Source organism: Oncorhynchus nerka, linkage group LG9b, assembly GCF_034236695.1.
Source record: "Oncorhynchus nerka isolate Pitt River linkage group LG9b, Oner_Uvic_2.0, whole genome shotgun sequence".
NCBI classification, from domain to species: domain Eukaryota; kingdom Metazoa; phylum Chordata; class Actinopteri; order Salmoniformes; family Salmonidae; genus Oncorhynchus; species Oncorhynchus nerka.
The window spans coordinates 33,931,086-33,950,890 of NC_088424.1; the positions used below are offsets into that span (position 1 = coordinate 33,931,086).

The 19,805-nt window shown below is 42.1% G+C and overlaps 1 protein-coding gene across 4 annotated transcripts in view; it reads right to left on the reverse strand.

Moving 5' to 3' along the window:
• Window positions 1-3,275: 3,275 nt before the first annotated feature.
• LOC115114697 (SH2 domain-containing protein 1A-like) overlaps window positions 3,276-19,805 on the reverse strand; it is a 38,385-nt gene continuing 21,855 nt past the window's right edge. For 2 of the 4 annotated variants that reach the window (XM_065013585.1, XM_065013584.1), the window contains 2 exons: window positions 5,616-5,676; window positions 4,131-4,158 (listed from right to left, as the gene is read on the reverse strand). Coding sequence is in view for 2 of the 4 variants with exons in the window: in XM_029643153.2 (XP_029499013.1) it covers window positions 3,967-4,158; window positions 5,616-5,676; window positions 6,403-6,608 (459 nt within the window). In the remaining 2 variants the exon portion in view is untranslated. Of the gene's footprint in view, window positions 4,159-5,615; window positions 5,677-6,402; window positions 7,325-19,805 lie in introns of those variants that run through there. The other 2 variants (XM_029643154.2, XM_029643153.2) reach the window with 2 other exon arrangements.

The window sequence follows — 19,805 nt, forward strand, 5'->3', positions numbered from 1 at the left end:
ATATCAGCCCAAAATATAAAATTCCCAGTTTATGCTACAAAACCAGCTTTATAAGAGGTTTAAAAAAAAGGTTATATTTGACTCAACGTTCCATGATGTACACGAAGGCATTGTGGCAGAATAGATGGATGCAGATCAATGCATGATTAATATTTCTTGGTAGTCCCAAAAATATTGCTATCAGGTAGTAAATCACAGCTGGCCTGGTACAATGTTTGTTGCCTCCATTCGGGATGCACTGTTTCAGTTTCAATGACTCAATATTCTGGACAAAAACGGATGAATGGAACTAATGCTGGGAATGTCGATACAATGAAACTAGAAGGTCAATGATTACACGTCAGTCATAACGCGTCTAATAGGCTAGCGCATATATTTATGTAGTAAGCTAAAAACATGGCGCCTAACATTAGCTAGCTAGCTAGCTGCTAGGAGGATGTCATGTCATGCCATTGGAGGAGTGGGTGAGTGACTGACGTTTTCCCCTCATATCGTTTTTCAGTGGCTATACACAGCTAGAGATGCCGGTGTCATTTGGTTAGCTAGCAATAACTTGAACGACTGTTATCCAGTTAACATATCTCTTGCGTTTGCAAATTCAGTCTGGCTATCTACTCCGATTTCAGAGTGTGTGCAATAGGGCAGAAGAAATGATGAATTTACAAACGCGCAACACCCGCTGAATATGACCGGTGTCAGTAAAGTTATGCAAAAAATGTAATAGTTAGTGAAGAATGCTCTAGATAACATGTAAACAGCCTAATAAGCTCTGCTACGGCAAGTAAAATGGTCAGAGATACGTGTTCTCTCATTTGTAGCTAGCTAGCAAGCTAGACAACTTTAGCCAGTTAGCTTGGGTGCTTCATTGGGACAAGCATGCATTTTCAGGCAAGTTGCAAAAGGACGAGGAGGCTACAATTTCACATAATTTATCAGTGAGATTTTGATGGCCAACTACCTGAAAAAAGTTTCAGAGGGTTTATCTAATGTTCCTTCGTTACATTTTAGCTCATCTTGCTCTGACTAGCATTAGTTGTTGAACTTGTTGTTGGTGATGTACATAACTGAGGGCGAGAGAGCCTACCTTTTCATGGTTGTTTGATGAATAGGACTGTAAAGTTCCCAAATGTAAGAGGACTCTCATAATGTTTACATATTTGCAGAAATCGATTCAGGTGTATTTTGTGGCTTTTGGCGAATGCCTTCTAATGATCTAAAGTTGTGCTGTTGCAACTGCCTATAATCACACAGTAAGGTTCAAAGTAAAAGATGGCAGGCCTGTGTGGCAATGGCTTGTTTGTATAAAGGCCTACTGTAGCTCTGACTGGCTATAGCGCACAGCGCACTGGACAAGACATGTTGTTTTTAATTCTGTTTTATTTCCTGCAGTGTCTATTAATTGTCCAAACGCACAGCCGCTTTCCCATTGTATATTGCTATATAATTTTCACATATGCCAGTATACGTAATTCCCAAACATTCTAAGAATTTATGAAAACATGAAAATGACCCTAAGTGGTTGCTTGTCAGATTTTTTTTCTTGGGGTGTACGTGAACAGATGTCATGTTGCTAAAATGCTGTCAGTTCTGCTTTAAATGCAACAATGTTTCACACACAAGTTATTTTCAAATAGATTGCTAACAATAGCAAGTGCACTGCAATAAAAAACGCAGTTCCACTCACCAGATGATGATCATTTGAAAGTTAACTTCTTGTTGAAAGTTAATCTTGAAAAGGGAGAAGCTAGCAATTAGCAACATCATCCTCTTTGATAACACCTGCTGCAGCTGCCGCTAACTAGCCGACAACAAAAGCTAGCTAGCTAGACCATGGGAAAACTACGGCTCGCTATTGCGCAGTGATCTGTTGGCCTTCAAGAAGGCAGAAGTTTCCATACGTTTTTCTAAAAATGGTCCCACCCATTAAGTCAAAATGTGATTGGTTGATTCCACTGTCACTCTACCAAATTTTGCCCTAATACAGTTGAATGGCGGAAGCCTTTATCTAGCTTCCAATTGGATCTTTTTTTCTCTTCATTGTTAACCCTTTCCTTTCCCCCAAAAAACTGAAGAGATTAAATCAGAACATAATTGAAAATAATAATATAATGATAATTATTATTATAATCATTATTTTATAAATCCTTAGCCCTTCTCTGAAGGCGTAGAAGACCCATTGTTCCCCACTGTGTTTGGGTTAGTAATAATTTGTAGAGTGGTTCTATTTCCCTCATGTCTAAAGAATCCATACGTTGTTCTGAAATATGAACACAGAAATACTGGACATTTTTTACTATTATTATGGTGGTCATTTGACCCCCCAAAAAACAATGATGGCCTTCAATTGGACATTTTTCTGGTCTCGGTCTAGACTTGGTCTCGGACCCCCTCTAGTCTTGGTCTTGACTCGGACTTGATTTTCTCCAGTCCTTGTCTTGAATCGGTCTCTTTTTAGATGGTCTTGAATACAACACTGAATTGTACAATAGAGTAGCCTCCTCTACAGGAGGCTCTGCTGCTGCCTAGCTGTCTGGTTCCCCAGTGGCTGTCCTAATAACCACATGGCAAATGATGTGAACATTAGCCTACAACAAATGATGTGAACATTAGCCTACAACAAATGATGTGAACATTAGCCTACAACAAATGATGTGGACACAAAAAAGTGACAGGTGAGGGGAAAGATTAAATATTTTATAGACCCCCTTAACAGTTGAAATGTGGACCTGTAAGGGTTGTTTGGTTGTGACCTGCTTTGGCAATTATATGAATGTAAAGGTCAGGGGTTATGACTGTGACAATGGGTCAGCTATGGTACTGGTAGAAGTTGCCCACAGATCTAGGCACAGATCTAGGATCAGTTTACCATATCCCAATCCATTAGCTTTACCATTTACCAACAATGTAAAGACCTAACTCAGATCTGATCAGTGTCTAGGGGCAAATTCAAACTAGTCAGGTGGCCAAATCCCAAAATGACAGTGACTCCACCTTGTAGACAAAATAACAACAGCAAATTACACTGCTCTATTTACATGTTAGTAAATCTAAGCCATAGTAATTTACTGGAGCAATTGGGGTTGTCTTGCTTTGCTCAAGGGCATATCGACAGATTTTTCACCTAATCGGCTTGAACCAGTCACCTTTTAGTCACTGGCCCAACACTTTTAACCACTCGGCTACCTGCTGACTTATGTGTATGCGAGTACGTGTGTATCTTTGTATACAGTGATATGTATATGATTTTGTATAGTCAAATACAAACAAGGAATGGATTAAGAAAGGAATATGCCTTTAATACCAAAACAAATGAAAATTGAATATTTTAAATATTTGTATTTGTTTAACATTTATTTAACCAGGCAAGTCAATAAAGACATTATCTCCCCAAAAATCATGTCTACATTTGCATTTAAGCATCTGTTTTGGATTTGTCCACTTTTTTAACAGTGTTCCCTAAGTCAATGAAGAGCACATTCTTATTTGCAATGGCAGCCTTTTCACTAATAAAATCTTCATCAGTAACATATCCGTTTAACGTGAGTCATATAATGTACATTATACACAGAGAGAAAGACCATAGCAGATGGCAGTTTTAATGTCCTTGTGTGCACTTATGGCAGAACTGGTCCACATGTATGCATATAAACATGCAAACTCACACACACACACACGCACGCACGCACACACACGCACACACGTCAAAGCATCCCATCCCTCCATGGGAAACCACATGCCTAGTTGTGGAACAACAGACATAAACAGGTGCACTTTTGAAAACAACAAAAGCATTGTCTCCTAAAGGTTCAATTGAATACACATGTGCGCACAAACACACAAACACACACACACACACACACACACACACACACACACACACACACACACACACATGTACAAGTTGTCCCACTTCACATTTCCATATAGGCCGTCTCTGTTGAAAAAGATAAAAGCATTACAACTATATTACAAGCACTGTGTGAGTGATGTGTGTGTGTGTGTTGATATCCTACCGCTCCGCAGCCTCTCGTCTCTCAGCTGTGTTTTGTCCAGGGGGTGTGTGAGCGGAGGTATGCTGTCAGCACCGACCCCCTCTCTGCAGCCCTCTATCAGCTTCTCCAGACTCCCGAAACACTGCAGCATCTGCCCAGAAGATAACTACACACACACACACACACACACACACACACACACACACACACACACACAACACACACACACACACACACACACACACACACACACACACACACACACACACACACACACACACACACACACTCTGTTATGTTAGCAGTATTGTGTTGTATTTTAAGCTGCTACTTCATTGTCTACTTATTGATTGTTAATAAAGTGAAGTTATTCTCACATACTGTGCCTTCAGAAAGTATTCACACCCATTTACTTTTTCCACATTTTGTTGTGTTACAGTCTGAATTTAAAATCGATTTTATTTAGATTTTGTGTCAATAAGTATTCAAGCTATGTTATGGCAAGCCTAAATAAGTTAAGGACTAAAAATCTACTTAACCAGTCACATAATAAGTTGCATGCACTCACTCTGTGTCCACTAAAAGTGCTTAACATGATTTTTGAATGAATTACCTCATCCCTGTACCACACACACACAATTATCTCTAAGGTCCCTTAGTCAAGAAGTGAATTTCAAATACGGATACAACCACAAAGAACAGGGAGGTTTTCAAATGCCTCGTAAAGAAGGGCACCTATTGGTAGATGGGTCAAAATAAAAAAAATATTGAATACCTTTGAGCATGGTGAAGTTATTATTACACTTCTAATCAAATCAAAGTTTATTTGTCACATGCGCCGAATACAACAGGTGTAGACTTTACAGTGAAATTCTTACTTACAGGCTCTAACCAACAGTACAAAAAAGGTATTAGGTGAACAATAGGTAAGTAAAGAAATAAAACAACAGCAAAAAGACAGTGAAAAATAACATTAGCAAGGCTATATACAGTAGCGAGGCTACATACAAGCACCGGATGGTGTGTCAATACACCCAGTCACTACAAAGATACAGGCGTCCTTCCTAACTCAGTTGTCGGAGAGGAAGGAAACCGCTCAGGGATATGGTGACTTTAAAACAGTTACAGATTTTAATTGCTGTGTTAATTGCTGTGAGCCACAACATTGTAGTTATTCCACCTAAATGACAGTGAAAAGAAGGGAGTCTGTGCAGTATACAAATATTCCCAAACATGCATCATGTTTGCAATAAGGCACTAAAGTAAAACTTCCAAAAATGTGGCAAAGAAATAAACTTTATGTTCTGAATACAAAGCGTTAAAACTTTATGTCCTGAGTAGAATCTATTTAATCCCTTTTGAATTCAGGCTATAGCACAACAAATGTGGAATTAGTCAAGTGGTAGGCACTGTATTTATTCAGCTCATTACAATGACTACAAGGCCTTGCATGGTGGGCATTACATGGGAGGTATTAGTCACTCCTGTGTGTACATGTGTGAGCAGTGAGTGAGTTACTGCAGTGAGCAGTAATAGTTCAAGTTTCAAGTTTTTTTTCATGTGTAATGAATACTTTGGAAATCATATACCCTTGTGTTCCAACGATAATACCGAGCAACTCACCTGAAGTGTCCATCCTTCAGAGGAGTGGTGGATTCTGTAAGTGTGGACGTACGGTGTCTTTCTGAACCAGAGAGAGAAAGGATTTACACTCAGAATCAGGATATCCATTTTCACAACCTTATGTTAATATAAACCAAAGGTAAAACAAACTGGCAACATTGAAACACAGTTGAAAAAACGATCCACTCATTCTGAAAGTGCTCTTAGTTCTAATTACATATTTCTACTCATCTCAGTACAAGACACCCTGTTTTGTCTCTAAACTTCTATGAGTACTTTTCAGCAAATTAATAGACCATTTCAATTTTCTGTTCAATTATTGTTATTTTTTCATGTTACAGCAATAATGGTCCTAACAAACAATCTAGTTGAACTGAAATAATAATAAACCTTTGTAGCCGAGTGACAGACTAAAATTTAAATACACAAAATGTAGTATTTATATTTAAGAAAATGCTTGCTTGAGCACTCTAAAAGCTTTGTATAATAGCCTATGCCAGCTCCATTTCTACATCCATATGATAGGATATTCAATATGACATGAAATAAAACGGTCTCTGATCAATCATGTCATTTGTAGGCCTGAACCTCAATTAAAATAAAATTCAAAGTGGCCAAATTGTGGATTTTGTCATGTCAGAAATGACTACAACCTATTCTACAGTATCTAAAATTTAATGATGAACATGAACAGAAAGCTTACATAAAGCTGTTTAAATCGGTAAAATTATTTCAAAAACTCACTCCACAAAAGAGTATAGGCCAGAGAGTGAGTTTATCAACTCACCTCACGCAGAGGCAATACATTCCCTGCAGACTCTCACTGTCCCGCAGGAGAAAGCTCCCCTCTCTACCATGCCTCTCCAGCAACCTTTCCGTTTTCCCCTTACCGATTTTACCGTAGTAGATAGACCGGACCAGCGCACTCTCACTCTCCGGCTCCATGAGCGTGAAACTTTGGAGATGAGCACCACTGTCACCCTTGCGTGCCATGGAGCCCTGAGAGAGTGCGCAGAAAGACAGACTGTGGGAAAGGGCGCGAGGCAGGAACCGGCAGCGTCTTGGTGTTTCACACCTTTTTTTAAATCGTGTCAACTGCAAAAAAATGGCACCTAGTGTTTTTTTCTCAGCTTCAAGTCAAAACAAGGGCCTTTTGTCTGTGTGATTCAGACAGACAACAACATTCTCTGACAGACGGAAGTGTGTGTGCATGTGGTTCTCTCTATCTTGATTGTTTGTCCATTGTCTTACATGGAGATATAACGTGGTTCCTTTGAAGTTGTGGGAACTAAGTTGTTGGTTTTGCATTTTCTGGGAACAAAGCCACACATTTCCTTTACCGGTAAAACTGAACATTTTTAAATTGTTAAACATTTCACCTGTTTTGGGAACATTCATTTTTAGGTTGAAGTGAGAACGTTTTACTATGGTTCCCTGAAAGTTTTTCTGGTAGGTTTTATTAACTTTCTGAGAAAGGGAAATTATAGGTTATTTGGAGGTTGAAAAAGTTCCTTAAAACTTTGAATGAATGTTTCAATAATACTTTTTATAACACAGCTAGCTTAGGTTAACTGTTCTGACATCCAAGCACAGTAGGCGCGACCAACACGCCTGAACACACTTAACAAAATAGAGGATAGAAAGAGTTTTGTTGACGATGAGAACGGAATGTACAGTGGGGCAAAAAAGTATTTAGTCAGCCACCAATTGTGCAAGTTCTCCCACTTAAAAAGATGAGAGGCCTGTAATTTTTTTTATCATAGGTACACTTCAACTATGACAGACAAAATGAGAAAACAAATCCAGAAAATCACATTGTAGGATTTTTAATGAATTTATTTGCAAATAATGGTGGAAAATGAGTTCTTTGAACGTTACTCATGTTTTCTTGATGTTCTGTGAACACGACTTTAAACAATGAGAAAACCTGCAAAAAATGTTATGCATAAGTAATGAAATTCGCACAGAAGAACGATGTTTCTTAAAATTCTCTGAACATTCTGGGAACATGATTAAATAGAACCATGAGGAAACCTGGTGGAAAATTAATGGTGAAGTTTTTATATTCCCAAAGGAGAATGTTGTTTCTGAATCATTCTCTGAACTATTTCAGAACATTCCCAATGTCAAACCAGTTGGAAAGCATTCCTAGAACATTACCAAAATTAAAATGTAACCATGTTTTAACTTTTAGGAAACATTCTGTTAAAGTAATGAAATAGCAAGAAAATAACGTTATTTTGTCAAGTTCCTTAAATGTGCAGAGAATGTTCTAAAGCCAAGCAACTATCCTGCACCATTCCGAGAACGTTGTGGGAAAGTTGTATGCAAAATAACAACAGGACAACCAACGGCTCACCAAGCTCTAAGAAACATTTGGTTCTCAGAACGTTATGTGCTAGCTGGGATCGTTTTCGTCACCTGGCAGCTTCAATCATTTTGAGAGAGGATGTCAACAAAGTAGGCTAAAGTCAACTACAGTGCTGTGAAAAAATGTTTTCCCCCTTCCTGAATTCTTTTGTTTTCTTCACATTTGCCACACTTAAATGTTTCAGACCATCAAACACATTTTAATATTACATAAAGATAATCCAAGTAAACACAAAATGCAGTTTTTAAGTGATCATTTTATTTATTAAGGGAAAAAAGCTATCCGAACCTTCATGGCCCTATGTGACAAAGTAATTGCCCCCCTTGTTAAAACATGAATTTACTGTGGTTCATCACATTTTTTAGAAAGCTGAGTTCAATTTCACTCGCCACACCCAGGCCGGATTACTGACAGACTTGTTGAATCAAGAAATCACTTAAATAGAACCTGTCTGACAAAGTGAGAAGGCCCAAATATCTCAAAAAGCATGCCACGATCCAAAGAAATTCAGGAACAGATGAGATGCAAAGTAATTGACATCTATCAGTCTGTAAAGGGTTACAAAGCCATTTCTAAAGCTTTGGGACTCCTGTGAACCACGGTGAGAGCCATTATCCACAAATGGAGAACATTTGGAACACTGGTGAACCTTCCCATGATTGGCCGGCCTACCAAAATTACCCCAATTAGCACAAAACGTCTGTGCAGGGACATTCACATTGACATTCTCATTTAAATATGCAGTATTATATTTTAACTTCAATATAAAACTATTTCAGTTTGCTATTTCAAATTCTTGTTTATGCTTTTTTAGTAAACCCATTAAAGTTTTTTGTCCTTCAACACACACACACACACACACACACACACACACACACACACACACACACACACACACACACACACACACACACACACACACACACACACACACACACACACACACACACACACACACACACACACACACACACAACAACAACTTCATGGTGGGCCAGGCAGCTGAGCCAATTGCTCAGTGCACAATGCGTGGGAGGGAGCAGCGGCCAACCGACCAAAGAGCGATAGATAGGTGGTTTTGGAATGAGAAACAGATCCACTGCCATCAGTTCATCAGGTGATATGCGAAAGAGACAGGCCTACCGCAGATCAAGCGTCTGTTTGGGGGTTGGGGATGTGTCAAGTTTAGAGGTCTTTAGAGCCGAAAGTGGCTGTCTGGTAGGAGACACATCTAGGCCTGCTACACAAATCAGACTTGACTCGCTATTTATAAGGGAAGAGGAGTTACCTTTTAGCAATATAAGATTCATGATATTGCAGTTTTTTTCGATTGCTAAACGACAGTGGACACAACTGGAGTCACATGTGCAAAACTTTAACTACAGTCTGCACAGCAGCAGTTCATGTGGACCAAACTCTAGTTCGTTTTTCATTGCTTGAACACAGTTTTCAAAACTCTACACACTTATCCCATGACTTTAACCACAACCTGCACAACACTGTGGATTTACAGCACTTTGTTCAAATGCTAACACACTGCTGTCAAAACTGTGAACCACACATTCAAAACGGAATAGATTTCAGCCTTGTGCCTTTCAAACACTGCTGATTGCAATTTCAGCTGAAAGGCTAAGCAGGTGTCTTGTTTTAGACTTGTTAGTGAACACACACACATATTACAGTATATATAGGTAGAGCTCAGAAAGACTCATTTTGGAAATGGAACAAGGAAGATGGGTTCGTGGAGGGAGAAGGGTGGCAGGGAGAGGGCGGATGCGTGGAGGAAGACAAAGAAGACAAAGAGCTGTTATTTCAGATGAAATAAGGGCTACACTTATAGACCATGTCGTGAACCATGGTCTCTCATTGAGAGAGGCAAATCTGCAAAGATCCACAGTGGCATCTGTAATGCAAATTTTCCATCATGCAAACAGGTGAGAGTTACATCCTTACAGTAAATGAAAACATTACCGGAATCTATTTTGTATTGCAATTATAGAATATTTACACAGATATATATTACAGTAAGTTTGACTGTAAAATATCTTTTTACAACAGGACCCAAAGGCTGCCCCCAACAGGGGGAAGAGGAAAAATATTTTCAGATGCGCAGGAAAATGCTATTGTTGACATGGTTGTTGTCAACAATGCAATAAAACTGCGGGAGATTCAAGATAGAGTGCTGGCTGATAATGATATATTTGAAAATGTTAATTCTGTCAGCACAACAACTATTGCTCGAGTCCTAAAGAAACACCAAGTTACAATGAAACAGTTATACACTGTACCGTTCGAGAGAAACAGTGAACGGGTAAAAGAGCAAAGATACCAATATGTCCAGGTAAGACGTCTGAGGTTACGTACACAGCTATACAAAATATTTACAGTAAAAAAAAACACTAGCATTTCTACAGTAAAACTGTGCACTTACTGTTTTTCAGAGAGTAATGGAGGTGGAAGCACTGGAAAGACCACATTCATTTGTATTTATGGATGAAGCTGGATTTAACCTTGCCAAAACACGGCGCAGAGGAAGGAATGTTATAGGTCAAAGGGCCACTGTGGAGGTTCCAGGCCAAAGGGGGGGAAATATCACCATGTGTGCTGCAATGGCCAATGATGGTTTGCTTCTCAACACACCACTCATTGGCCCATACAACACAGAAAGGCTTATAGCTTTCCTAGAACAGCTCTATGCTCAGCTAGTGCCAGCAGAACAGGGGGAGCCAGTAAGAAACCCCCAAGTTTTTGTCATAGTTTGCGATAACGTTGCTTTTCACCACTCTGCAGCTGTCACAGATTGGTTTGCAGCACATCACAGATTTATGGTTTTGTACCTGCCTGCATATTCACCCTTCCTCAACCCAATAGAGGAGTTTTTCTCTGCCTGGAGGTGGAAAGTGTTTGGTCACCACCCACATGACCAAATGTCTCTTTTGGAAGCTATGCGTGCCCGATGTGAGGACACGAGTCCAGAGGACTGCCAGGGATGGATAAGGCACTCCAGAAGGTTCTTCCCCAGGTGCATGGCAAGAGAAAACATTAGATGTGATGTTGAAGAAAACCTGTGGCCTGATGCTAGAGAGAGGCAGGATTAGCCCCTCAATTATTTGTTCGAATTACAGTATGTACTTTTAGTTTCTACCTTTTTTTTCTCATTACTGTAATTCCGTAAATTACTACAGACTATTGAAGCAAACTGCTAATTTTCATTTACCTTAAAGAATTGTTATGTTCTAAAAAATGTAATAAATCATGTGAAAGAATGTCACTATTTTCTTTGAAGAAAATATTACTTTGTATGAAGTCACTGAAATTGTTCAAACTGTAAAGATGAAAAGTTTGTATTTTCTGTATTGGTGTTTGATGCTAGTGTTTTTACTCTCAGTGTGTTCTGAGTGACAGTGTGTGTTATCTCAGTGAGGGTTGTGCATAGTGTTTGGCTGCACTGAGCGTGTTTTGAGCCATGTGTTAAGAGTTGTGTTGCTTGGAATGAGTTTTGCAGGTGATGTGAACTGTTTAGCTCAGGTGACTGTTGGTAGTGCAGACTGTAGTTAGAGTTTTGCACATGTGACTCCAGTTGTGTCCACTGTCGTTTAGCAATCGAAAAAACTGTATTTTATTTAATTCTCTCTCAACCTTTGTGTGTGGAAATATAACTATGCTACGATGGTCATCTTGAACCTCCCTTCCCTCCCCATTTACCCCCAGATATACTGTATATCCACTTCACCCAATACACACACACTAATCTCTCACTTCTCTCACCCCCTCCCCCTCTTTCACTCTCTCTCTCTCTCTCTCTCTCTCTCTCTCTCTCTCTCTCTATCTCTCTCTCTCTCTCTCTCTCTGGCGTCTGTGACTACACTAATGAATGATCAAAGAGATGCTACCAAATCAAATCAAATGTATTTATAAAGCCCTTCTTACATCAGCCGATATCTCAAAGTGCTGTACAGGAACCCAGCCTAAAACCCCAAACAGCAAGGAATGCAGATGTAGAAACACGGTGGCTAGGAAAAACTCCCTAGAAAGGCCAGAACCTAGGAAGAAACCTAGAGCGGAACCAGGCTATGAGGGGTGGCCAGTCCTCTTCTGGCTGTGCCGGGTGGAGATTATAACAGAACATGGCCAAGATGTTCAAATGTTCATAGATGACCAGCAGGGTCAAATAATAATAATCACAGTGGTTGTCAAGGGTGCAACAAGTCAGCCCCTCAGGAGAAAATGTCAGTTGGCTTTTCATATAGCCGATTATTAAGAGTATCTCCAAATCAAATCAAATCAAATGTATTTATATAGCCCTTCTTACATCAACTGATATATCAAAGTGCTGTACAGGAACCCAGCCTAAAACCCCAAACAGCAAGCAATGTAGGTGAAGAACAGTGGCTAGAAAAAACTCCAGAGAAAGGCCAAAACCTAGGAAGAAACCTAGAGAGGAACCAGGCTATGAGGGGTGGCCAGTCCTCTTCTGGCTGTGCCAGGTGGAGATTATAACAGAACATGGCCAAGATGTTCAAATGTTCATAAATGACTAGCATGGTCAAATAATAATAATTATAGTTGTTGTCGAGGGTGCAACAAGTCAGCCCCTCAGGAGTAAATGTCAGTTGCCTTTTCATAGCCGACCATTGAGAGTATCTCTACCGCTCCTGCTGTCTCTAGAGAGTTGAAAACAGCAGGTCTGGGACAGGTAGCACGTCCGGTGAACAGGTCAGGGTTCCATAGCCGCAGGCAGAACAGTTGAAACTGGAGCAGCAGCACGGCCAGTTGGACTGGGAACAGCAAGGAGTCATCATGCCAGGTAGTCCTGAGGCATGGTCCTAGGGCTCAGGTTCTCCGAGATAGAGAAACAAAGATAGAAAGAGAGAATTAGAGAGAGCATACTTAAATTCACACAGGACACCGGATAAGACAGGAGAAATACTGCAGATATAACAGGCTGACCCTAGCCCCCCGACACATAAACTACTGCAGCATAAATACTGGAGGCAGAGACAGGAGGGGTCAGGAGACACTGTGGCCCCATCCGATGATTCCCCCGGACAGGGCCAAACAGGCAGGATATAACCCCACCCACTTTGCCAAAGCACAGCCCCCACACCACTAGAGAGATATCTTCTACCATCAACTTACCATCCTGAGACAAGGCCGAGTATAGCCCACACTGTCTGCGCCAACCCAGACAGGAAGACCACGTCAGCGACTCAACCCACTCAAGTGACGCACCCCTCTTAGGGACGGCATGGAAGAGCACCAGTAAGCCAGTGACTCAGCCCCTGTAATAGGGTTAGAGGCAGAGAATCCCAGTGGAGAGAGGGGAACCGGCAGAGACAGCAAGGGCGGTTCGTTGCTCCAGAGCCTTTCCGTTCACCTTCACACTCCTGGGCCAGTCTACACTCAATCATATGACCTACTAAAGAGATGAGTCTTCAGTAAAGACTTAAAGGTTGAGAACGAGTCTGCGTCTCTCACGTGGGTAGGCAGACCATTCCATAAAAATTGAGCTCTATAGGAGAAAGCCCTGCCTCCAGCTGTTTGCTTAGAAATTATAGGGGCAATTAGGAGGCCTGTGTCTTGTGACCGTAGCATACGTGTAGGTATGTACGGCAGGACCAAATCGGAAAGATAGGTAGGAGCAAGCCCATGTAATGCTTTGTAGGTTAGCAGTAAAACCTTGAAATCAGCCCTTGCCTTAACAGCAAGCCAGTGTAGGGAGGCTAGCACTGGAGTAATATGATCACATTTTCGGGTTCTAGTCAGGATTCTAGCAGCCGTATTTAGCACTAACTGAAGTTTATTTAGTGCTTTTTCAGGGTAGCCAGAAAGTAAAGCATTGCAGTAGTCTAACCGAGAAGTAACAAAAGCATGGATTCATTTTTCTGTATCATTTTTGGACAGAAAGTTTCTGATTTTTACAATGTTACGTAGATGGAAAAAAGCTGTCCTTGAAACAGTCTTGATATGTTCATCAAAAGAGAGATCAGGGTCCAGAGTAACGCCGAGGTCCTTCACAGTTTTATTTGAGACGACTGTACAACCATCAAGATTAATTGTCAGATTCAACAGAAGATATCTTTGTTTCTTGGGACCTAGAACAAGCATCTCTGTTTTGTCCGAGTTTAAAAGTAGAAAGTTTGCAGCCATCCACTTCCTTATGTCTGAAACACAGGCTTCTAGCGAGGGCAATTTTGGGGCTTCACCATGTTTCATTGAAATGTACAGCTGTGTGTCATCCGCATAGCAGTGAAAGTTAACATTATATTTCCGAATGACATCACCAAGAGGTAAAATATATAATGAAAACAATAGTAGTCCTAAAACGGAACCTTGAGGAACACCAACATTTACATTTGATTTGTCAGATGACACTCATATCTTTCCGACAGATAAGATCTAAACCAGGCCAGAACTTGTCCGTGTAGACCAATTTGGGTTTCCAATCTCTCCAAAAGAATGTGGTGATCGATGGTATCGATGGTATCAGAAGCAGCACTAAGGTCTAGGAGCACGAGGACAGATGCAGAGCCTCGGTCTGACACCATTAAAATGTCATTTACCACCTTCACAAGTGCAGTCTCAGTGCTATGATGGGGTCTAAAACCAGACTGAAGCATTTTGTATACATTTTTTGTCTTCAGGAAGGTAGTGAGTTGCTGCACAACAGCTTTTTCTAACATCTTTGAGAGGAATGGGAGATTTGATATAGGCCGATAGTTTTTTACATTTTCTGGGTCAAGGTTTGGCTTTTTCAAGAGAGGCTTTATTACTGCCACTTTTAGTGAGTTTGGTACACTTCCGGTGGATAGAGAGACGTTTATTTTGTTCAACATAGGAAGGCCAAGCACAGGAAGCAGCTCTTTCAGTAGTTTAGTTGGAATAGGGTCCAGTATGCAGCTTGAAGGTTTAGAGGTCCTGATTATTTTCATCATTGTGTCAAGAGATAGTTCACTTGAGTCTCACCCTTGATCCTAGGTTCTGGCAGAGTTGTGCAGGACAACTGAACTTTGAAGGAATACGCAGATTTAAAGAGGAGTCCGTAATTTGCTTTCTAATGATCATGATCTTTTCCTCAAAGAAGTTAATGAATTTATCACTGCTGAAGTGAAAGCCATCGTCTCTTGGGTAATGCTGCTTTTTAGTTAGCTTTGCGACAGTATCAAAAATACATTTTGGGTTGTTCTTATTTTCCTCAATTAAGTTGGAAAAATAGGATGATCGGAAAACACACGTCTCGTCTATGTTTGCCATAGTTTCTCAGCTGTCGTTGTTTGGCTTTGGTTTTGCTGGCCTCCACTCTGGCTAGCAAGGTGTGGTGGTGTTGTACGGCATCAAACGCTGGGCAGTCAGGTGAAACATTTGAACTTTGCAAGACCCTGTCCATCGGACCTTTTAGTGGTCTTCTCAGGTGGAGTTCGGCGGGAGTGACCCCAGAAGTGTCCTGTACGGCAGAGTTCAGTGCAAAGCGAAATTCAGGGAGATGCTGATCCCACCTTGTGTGCTGATCCCCCACGAATGAAGCAATCATCCCCTTCAGGGTTCGGTTTACCCTCTCCGTCAGGTTGGTCTGAGGATGATAGGCTGTGGTCAACTTGGCAATTACACCCCAGTAGGTACAGAGCTCTTTGTAGATTCCTGATATGAACTGTGGACCTCGGTCAGAGAGGATTTGGTCTGGAATTCCAAATCTGGTAAAAACCTCCCTTCGCAGAATTAGAGCAATGGCTGATGCAGTAGCTTTGCGGAGGGGAAACAACTCCACCCAGTGTGTGTAGTAGTCCACTACCACCAATAAAAATTCATTCCTTGTCCCCCGGCTGGGAGGAAAAGGTCCCATGAGGTCAATTCCCAACATTTCATTTGGATGGTTCACCACGGTCTGCTGCATTTTCCCGGCAGGTCGGCCAATGTCTGGTTTGTATTTCTGGCAGACTTCACACTGCCGTACAAACTTCCGGGTATCAACCCACATGCCGGGCCAGTAAACCACCTCTTGTAGTCTTCGATAAGTTTTAAAAACGCCAAGATGGCCACTCATGGGATTGGCATGATAAGCTTGGATTATCTGGTCACACAATGTAGAGGGAATGAAGACGCGATAATGGGTGCTGTGTATTCCATCTCCTCTTGGAGTTTTTCGATACACTTTATCCTGAATTATGCTATACTTATCATTGAAGCGACTCTTGGAGTCTTCTTCAGACAGACTCTTGTGGATCGCCATGATGGCAGCATCCTTCTGCTGTGCTCTCCATACACTCTCATCATCCAGAGGAAAGGAATCATCCAGACATTTAGCGGTAGTATAAGTACTGCACAAGGGAGGACAAACATTGGCAGTCTCTGTAATCCGAGAAAGGGCATCTGGTACAACGTTCAGTTTTCCTTTGCGATACTCAATGATGAAGTCAAACTTCTGCAGTCTGATAGACCAGCGAATAAGACGGCTGTTGGTCTTGCCTGATGCCAGAACCCACTGCAGAGCAGCATGGTCTGTGACAACGGTGAAGATCTTTGCCTCCAAGTAGTAGCTCCATTTCTCCAAAGCCCACACCACAGCGAGGCACTCCCTTTCAGTCGTTGAATAATTCCTCTCGGCTGAATTAAGGGTGCGACTTGCATAGGCAAGAACTTCTTCTGTTCCAAGTCCTGTTTGTTGAGCCAAGACTGCTCCAAGTCCTGTTTGACTTGCATCCGTGTACACAATGAAATGAGCATTCAGGTTAGGATGTCCAAGCACTGGAGGAGTAATGAGACTGTTTTTGAGTGCTTCAAATGCACCTTGGCATGCAGGGGTCCAATGGAATTTCACACCTTTCTTCTTAAGGTGGTTGAGGGGTTCAGCTACCTTTGAAAAATCAGGCACAAACCTGTGGTACCATCCAGCCATACCCAGAAACCGCTGAACAGCCTTGAGGGATGTGGGAATTGGGAATTCCTGCACGGCTGCAACTTTGGCTGGATCTGCATGGATACCTTCAGCATTAACCACATGACCAAGGAACTTGAGTTCTGGCAGACAGAAACGACACTTCTTCAAGTTCAAGGTCAAACCTGCAGCCTTTAGTCTGTCGAAGACGGACTGAATGTCTTGCAGATGATCCGCAACAGAGGAGGAGTAGATTATGATGTCATCCAGATACACGAGACAATTTCTACCCCTCACATCTCCCAGGACAGTCTCCATCAACCGTTGGAAGGTTGCTGGAGCATTCTTCAAACCAAAAGGCATGACTTTGAAGGAGTACAAACCAGCAGGGGTGGCAAAGGCAGTCTTGTCCTGACTAGCGGGATCCATTGACACCTGCCAATAGCCACTGTTCAGATCCAGATTACTAAAGATGGATGCTCCTGCCAGAGATTCCAGTATGTAATTTATGTTTGGTAGAGGGTAGGCATCACTTTCTGTTATGGCATTCGGCTTCCCGTAGTCCACACAGAATCGATATCCACCATCTTTCTTAGGAATCAGGACAACCGGAGAAGCCCATCCGGAAAAAGAAGGTTCCACAATTCCATTCTCCAACATGCTTTTGAGCTGTTCATTGAGAATTTCCAGTTTGGCGGGGGACAGCCTGTAGGGACGCTGCTTAATGGGGACCTCATGCCGGGTATAGATTTTGTGTTTGAAGACGGTTGTACGGCCGAGTGTAAGAGTACAGACCTCACTGTTCACGTCCAACATCTGGGAGAGCTGCCACCTTTCATCATCCGATAGACATGCCTGTTCCACCGCTTGCTTGATGTAGAAATCAGCATCCGGTTTGCTTTTGCTCTCGGATAGAAGGGGGGGGTACGGCGGTAATCAGGGTGATAGTTGGGTTCTCAGACTTCACTAGTGGAACATGTTTTTGTCTTTGTCTCTTTATATTTTCTCTGTCTCTGACTTGACCTTGTCCGGACTCTGCATAATGTAGCAGGCTCCAACCTGAAATCAGTGCATTACCAGGTTGAAATGGATGAGGCTGGGAATAGTCAGAGTGTAGCCGATAGGAGGGTTCGGACATAGAGATGGTCAGTCCACTGAAGAACAGGAAGTCTAGGCCAAGGACTACAGCAAATGCAAGGCTTGAATCTGCAAGTATTGCCACAGGAAGGTTAATAGTCTCACCATGCAGTTTTATTATTATACTAATCCAGCCCAAGGGGGTGGTAGGTTCTCCATTGGCCCTCCTCCCATGTTCGTAGCTCCTCATGAGGTAATGCCATGTTCTGCCACAGGGCCTCTTGCATCAGGGTGTAAGATGCCCCTGTGTCGATTATGGCCTTCCCTCTCCAGTTCCTAACAGTCAGAGGAACCAATAGTTGTTGCGGAATAGGAATAAGACCGCTAGCTGTGCTGTCTAAAGGCTTCATGGTGGGCATTAAGGCTGACCCAATTGTATGCAAGCCACCACGCCTGTGTAGACTTTCAGTCTTCGGTCCTTTCTGACCTTTTCCTGAATCCTGATGCTGGACATAGAGTGGGCAAGAATCTGGAGGATGTTGGACTTTACACCTCCAACACATAACTGGACTTTTGTCCTGGATCTTGGGTACAAATATCTGAGACGGTTTAGCCCCAGGAGAGTTATGGGTATACTGGGATGAGGGAACGGTGTTTTTAGTTTGGAGGTGGTGCTTCCAGTCCTTCTCAAACTGAGTCCCAAGACGCACCAGATCATCCACATTTTGCACACGTTCTCGAAGTTGACTAGCAAGGCGGGGAACCATGTTCTTAAGAAGGAGTTTGACCATCTCCTGCTCAGTAATATCAGCCTTCCATCTCCTACATAGAACTCGATAGGAGAAGGCAAAGTCCCGTATTGGCTCTGCTTCCCCCTGGACTCTGTTACGAACACGTTCCGCCAGTTCATCCCCATAGTCCTCTGAGAGGAAGGCTAAGAGGAATATTTTTTGAAACTCCTCCCAGGTTGACACATGTTCACGGGCTATCTCCCACCAGTCTCTTGCTGTACCATGGAGAACTCTGCGGAGGGTGGCAAGAACCTCCAAGTCAGTAAGGGGCCGGATAGAAAGAAAATCATTACACTTAGATAAGAAAAACAGTGGATCAACATCATCTTCTGGGCTGCCAAAAGTGGGGAAAAGTAGTTTGATAGGGAGGGAGCGCTCTAGAGGAGACATGACAGTGGCAACGGGAGTTCTGTTGTTTAACAATATCTTCAGAGGGGTTTTTGTAGTGCTACCTGTTCCTATTCCATTACTGGCCAAGCCAGTGGCAGAGGTAAAACCTGAGGGAGGTGCAGAAGATTTGTCCAGAAGGGAAAAGCACTGCATTATCTCCTGGTGCAGCCCTTCCAGTTGAAGGTCTGTGGCCTTCTGTGCTTTTTCCATCTCATTAACAGTGTCCTTTTGAGTCTGTTCAATCAAAAATCGTAGTTCCCCTGTGAGAGAGTTCTTCATGTCCTCCATAACTTCCTTCAGATAAGAACACACTCCCTTCACAACAGAGGCTGACTCCTCTGCTCTCTGTTTTTGTTCCTCCTCAAGAAAGATTATGACTTGATGATGGTTAGTTTCCATTTGTGTTTTGAACCGGTGCAGTTTTCCTTGAATATCCTGCTTCAGAGAATCTTGTAAATATTTCTGTCTCTGAACAATTTGTTGTTGGTTTTCCTCCATTTGACAGGGAAGGTAATCCAACCTCCTCTGCACATCTGTCTGATGAGCCTCCATACATTCACTGAGTTTGCGAATGGCATTCTCCTGCATTGTCAAACTATGATTGGTGTGTGTCCATTGATGTTCCAGTTGTCCAGTGATCACAGAGACACCTCTTCCAGTCTCTCTGGACAGGGTAACCGGAAGGGTTT